At 31.1% G+C, this 5,922-nt stretch overlaps 1 protein-coding gene across 1 annotated transcript in view; it reads left to right on the top strand.

Moving 5' to 3' along the window:
* Positions 1–3,068: 3,068 nt before the first annotated feature.
* LOC109239851 (NAC domain-containing protein 19-like) overlaps positions 3,069–5,922 on the top strand; it is a 3,396-nt gene continuing 542 nt past the window's right edge. Inside the window, exons 1-2 of the mRNA XM_019406444.1 lie at positions 3,069–3,195; positions 4,848–5,128. Of these exons, the coding sequence (XP_019261989.1) occupies positions 3,069–3,195; positions 4,848–5,128 (408 nt within the window). The remainder of the gene's footprint in view (positions 3,196–4,847; positions 5,129–5,922) is intronic.

The raw sequence follows: 5,922 nt of genomic DNA, 5'->3' as shown, positions 1-5,922 counted from the left end.
TGGTTTAGCAAAATAATTTATTGAGTGCCTCCACTTAATAGCTAAACTATTGCTTATGAGAACAAAGTTATCTATATCTGTTTGATATACGTTATATACGAAAGTATATTATTTTCTCCCCTTACAAGTGGTTCATGGTCAGGAACCAAATAATTCCATCTTATTATTATTGATGTGCGGTGTATATTTTGATTAACACCATAAAGCACAAAGATGAGTTCTCAAAGTTGAGAAAACAAGTAAGTTTTTCTAACATGAGGGGGAGACATGATAAACAGTTGAGAAAAAGTTATGTGGAATGAATTATCATTTGTTCATATAGATCCTCGAATAAGATAATATAAATTTGAAGTTCATAAAAAGGATAATTCATGTGCAATTTATTGCAAACCATGCCAGTGCATTTGCTGACCCAAAGAAAGTAACTATATTCTCATTGCAAATGCTCATATTAAGTCCTAGAAGGACAAAGGCTATGGTACGCTTATAGCATACAGACAAATCGGTTTCAAATAAAACTTCTTGATAAAAAAAATGAGCAAATGATCAAAATGATCATAATAAAGGAGGCAAGTGATCTAGAAGATCACATGACATAACACTTCATAAAATCTCATGAAAGATTCAGGTACCTGAATATATGAATGAAGAGATCTCTAAGTTATGTCTTTATGAAAAAATATTGAAACTGATATAAAATGTTTGTCGACGACATCTATGATAGCGCTAAATATATATATGAGGATCTTAAGTCTGAAGAAACAATTCGAATAGAATTGGTTTCATATGAAAGACATGTAGTTTTGAACATGTAGTTCAAACACTTGAAAGTATAAAGTCAATAGTATGTGCAATCAGTTTTCGATATCTTATATGTCTAGCATGATATGAAAACTTGATATGCATCTAAAGTCTATTATATGGCTTATATGACTTAACAATCCCTGAAGGATTTAAATTGCTTAAAGCATATAAAATTCATGGTCATGATGTACTACATCCTCAGTGCAATTTGTGCACAAATGTATCTTGCTATAATTATATGCATGATAATATGATAGCAAGAGTTTTCACCTCTATGTGAAGATATTGAACTGACGATTCCAACAAGATCATATGAAGACAATTCATCTCTATCAAGGATGATGATTTCAAGGTGAAACAAATTCGTTGAAGTTAATATGGCTGATATTGTTTATCAAATATCTACCAACGATCTTTTGAAGATGGTGCATAAGATTGGAATGCAAATGCTTAAGGATGTGAATTAATGCTCTAATCAGGGGGAGTTAATACGCGTTGTACTCTTTTTCCCTTACAAGGTTTTGTCCCACTGGGTTTTCCTTGCAAGGTTTTTAACGAGGCAACCGAAGGCGTATTATTAGATATGTGTACTCTTTTTCCTTCTCTAGAATTTTTTCCCACTGGGTTTTATTTTAGTTAAGGTTTTAACGAGGCACATTATCTGTTGAATAGACATTCAGGGGGAGTGTTATAAATAGAATTCTATTTATGGTGAATGTCCATATTTAGAGAGATTCTAGGGTTTATTACTTGGTAGCTAAGTCAACCTCTCCCTATAAATAGAGGGTTCTATTCCATTGTAATTCATCCCAAATCAATAAGAATTCTCTCCCTCTACTTTTCTCTGCAATACTCTTCTTCTTTTATTGTTTTGTAATAATTTGGCTTTTTTCTTCATTTCAACTAGCTTTGAGATGCCGGACGGGAATGATGAACGTAAATACTTATTTTGGGCATAGTGTCTTTATTTGCTTTCTTTAATTATCACAAAGACTTGTAAGGAACTGCGTCGTTAAGATCTGCTCCTTGTTGTAACAACTCTCTTTAAATTCTTGCCTAATAAAATCCGTCGTTATAGGAGGAAAGAAAAACTAGCTTTGAGATAATTTTAGCCACTGAGGGGTGGGGGTGGGGGTGGGGGTGGGGGATGTAGAATCATTTTATGATTTAATTCAAAATAAAATACTTTATTTTTTTAATTATTTATTTTTAACAGAAAAATTCTTTTTATCTTTTAAGATTTTATATAGGACAAGGAGAAGCAAATTCCTGATTGTCTACCGTATATCACGCCTAAAGATATGGATATAGCTAGCCAATAGTTTGATTTTTCACCGAGCATTTTCTTATTTATATTCCTTATTTTGTTTCTTCATATTATTTCGGTTAGTAATTGGGAATTGGCGAGAAAAGAGAAAATCATTTTTATATTCACTTTTTAATTAAAATTAATTTTATTGAATATATTAAGATATAAAAAAATTCAATTCAACAAAAAGACACTCATATTCCTATAATTTAAGTAGATGCAAGATATATAAATTTTCTTTTCCTAATTGTTGAAGCTTCTGTTCTTGGAATCTTCTTTTTTAATAAACAGTATATATCGAATAAGAAATAAGAGTGGTAAATTATATTAATAAAAAAAAAAAACGTTCGCTATATTTTAAAAATATATACTAAATGTTTTATCACTTCCCTACCCCACCAAAAATTTAGGAATCCAGTTTGAATTCTAAAAGGCTAAATCTTTCTACTAAAAATTCAAGTAGAATTTACATTATTATATATCGCCCAATATTGTGACATCAAAATTATTTTTCTCTGCCTTTAATATCTAAAGATCCTTTTATCTTCTATTTCTTATTTGTTTTTCTTTATGACAACGTAAAACTCACAAATAGAGTTTATACTAAAAATTCAAGTAGAATTTACATTAATATATATGTACAAATATTACTACATCCTTTATCATGGGAAATATTCACTAATCATATATCATGTGTATATATAAGTCCTTAGTCTTTTTCCTTCTTCCTTAATATAATTCTCATTGTTTTAAGAGCATAATTATTTGCAGATATGGAGATTAATAGGGAAAATTATAATCAAATATTATCAGACGAACAATTTTTCGAATCAATTCCAATAGGTTATAGGTTTTTACCAACAGATTGTGAGCTTGTTGAGTTTTACTTGAAGAAGAAAATCAATGGATAGTGACACAAGCAAAAGGAAGATCATGTACAGCAAAAATTCTGAAAATGATCTACGCAGAACACATTCATGGGATATGGAGAGAGAGGAACAGCAGAATATTTGAAAATACACGGAGAACAACAGAGCAGATTGCACGAGAGATAGCATGTGTTTGCAACGTCAGAGCCCAAGGTGAAATGAGGAAGAAGATGCAGCAGTTTAAATATTGACCAGCTTATTTGTAACGATCTGTGTACTGCTTCTAAAATAGGATAGTATTAGATTTTATATAAAGACTAAGTGAGTCGAGGAAGACTCAACTGCTTGTAAATGCTTCTTTGGTGATTAATGAAAAACATAATTATCAAAAAAAAAAAAATAATGGTGAAACTTTGCCAAGAAATAGAATTCGTGAAATATATATCAATCAACATCATCCTCAAGAACTTTGCAGTAAGTCTTTTGTCTGAAATTTTTACTTCTATTGGTTGTCCTTTTGTTGGTTTTCTTTCTGTTGTGTTTAGATGAGTCAGCTTGTGCGCATCTCGATTATTTCATTTTTTTTTCTAACCATGGTGTCTAGGTTAATTAAGCCTCGACTATTTCACTTGGTTCCTACTATCTTCTACAGCTTGTGCACACCTCGATTATTTTACCTTTTTTATGGTGTCAGGACTAAGCCTCGACTATTCTACTGGGTACCTATATCTCCTACCAGCAAAGATACTAGATAACGTGTTTTGTCCATCAAAACTTGAATAGATAAAAAAAAATCACATGATATTTTTTGCTCCTGTTGGAATTTAAATCTGAGAACTCATGGTTCTTTCTACCTTTATTGACCATTAGGTCAACCTTCGAATGTTGAAACATTGATGTTTTTTCTTTAGAACTATAAAAAACGATGTGGAAAAACATTACTATCGAAACCCTAATTATATTATCTGGTGCGATAATTTTTTATAATAAACAAGATTATTATAAAAACGTGTAAAAACACTTTATTAATTATTGGTTGTCTAGGATTAATTTAGTGGGTTTAATGATAAAGAAAGGAGTAACTAATTTAAACAGTTGCACGGTTTCAAAAGGTTGTTAATTACCAATTAGGAAAGAAAGTTATGTTGCTAGAAATACTCAAAATAAAATTAAGAGAGATAGATAAGCTCAAGTCCAATTTCCACATATAGTGGATAAGTATTTTAGTGGGAAATAGGTGGACTTGTAAAATCTAGTAAAATGTTTACTGAATTAGACTTAATAAAATATTTGTGACGATTTTATGACAGAATTCATTAATGTTGCGTATTTCGAAAAATAATATGCCGCAAATATTATTTTTTTCTTATAGTCATGATATATTTATTGTTAGCCGTGGCGGAGCCACATATATACACCCCGCCACATACCCTCAATGGTGGTCAGTTTGGTTAACACTTCTACTCAAAAATCGTACAATATATATCAAATTTGAGAGGTGGAGTCTTGGCGTAACTGATAAAGTTGATGTCATGTGACCACGAGGCAACGGGTTCGTGACGTGGAAACTGGCTTATTGAAATAGAGGGTAAGGCTGCGTACAATAGACCCTTGTGGTCCGGCCCTTCCCCAGACCTCGCGCATAGCGAGAGCTTAGTACACCGGGCTGCCCACACATATATCAAATTTCAAACATTCTTAGCGGAATTTTTCGTTTTACCAATGGTTGGTGCATATAACTTAATCCTATCGGAAATGACCTCTCTACAGATACCATTTGTCAGATTATATTGGGTATGTTATTGTTGTTATTGCAAAAGTAGCCATTTTTAAACAATTTTTTAATTTGCATATCTTTCGTACAGATGGGCCACAAAGAGAAAAGAGCTGGTATTTCTTCACTGGAAGGAAAAGAAGGTACAAAAATGGAAGAAAACCAAATAGACAAGTGATAGGCAAAAAAGGCTATTGGAAAGCTACAGGTGTTGATTCAGAGGTTAAATACAATGGCCAAATTGTTGGCTACAAAATGACACTTGATTTTTATGAACAAAATGGAGTAAAATCTCAATGGAAAATGCATGAATATCGTCTTGATCGTAAAAGTTCTCTACCTCATGCAAATAGCTCAATTGAATACCAGGAGGTTAGTATTATATTTACTCATTTGCATAATAGTTGAGTCGGGGAAACAGCCACTAATGCTTGTATTAGTGTAGTCTGTCTACATCAAACTCCCTTAGGGTACGGCCCTTCTCCGGATCCTGCGTGAACACAGGATGCTTGTGCACAAGATCGCCCCTATATTTGCATAATATATACTGCGTAAAGAAATATTTACATTATTATGTCACCTAATCTGATATAGCAGGTAACATTGCTTTATTTTTAATATTACAAATTTTATTTTTTGTGAAGTCTTCTTACCTATAAATATCATTTGGATGACATGATAGTTTAAAATTTTCTTTATAGCAACGATGTGTATATAACTTAAACTCACTTATTTTAGTTTTTACTATTTGTTTGTGTGTTTCTACTTTTTTTTGTGATTAGACTATGGTTTACTGCTAGTTGGGGTTAAACGACCATGTAGCTCACTTACTGATGGAAGGATGACATTTATTATAATTTTTCAGTTTTATTTTATGTGACACTATTATTATTATTATTTTTAGTATGTTTAAAAGATAAGTCAACTTTCCATATTTGGAAATAGTATAATTTTGAACTTCCTATTTTGCACGTGGTGATATATTTTTATAACCACAAAAATATTATATTCCTAGTATGTTGCCAAAATTTCAAAGAACTTTCTTTCTTAAACATCATGTCTAATCAAACACCAATATGTGTATCGGTGTGTGTATATATATATATATATATATATATATATATATATATATATATATATATATATATATATATATATATATATAT

Source organism: Nicotiana attenuata, unplaced genomic scaffold (genome assembly GCF_001879085.1).
Source record: "Nicotiana attenuata strain UT unplaced genomic scaffold, NIATTr2, whole genome shotgun sequence".
In the NCBI taxonomy this organism is placed as follows: domain Eukaryota; kingdom Viridiplantae; phylum Streptophyta; class Magnoliopsida; order Solanales; family Solanaceae; genus Nicotiana; species Nicotiana attenuata.
This window is presented reverse-complemented; position numbering and strand designations above follow the sequence as displayed.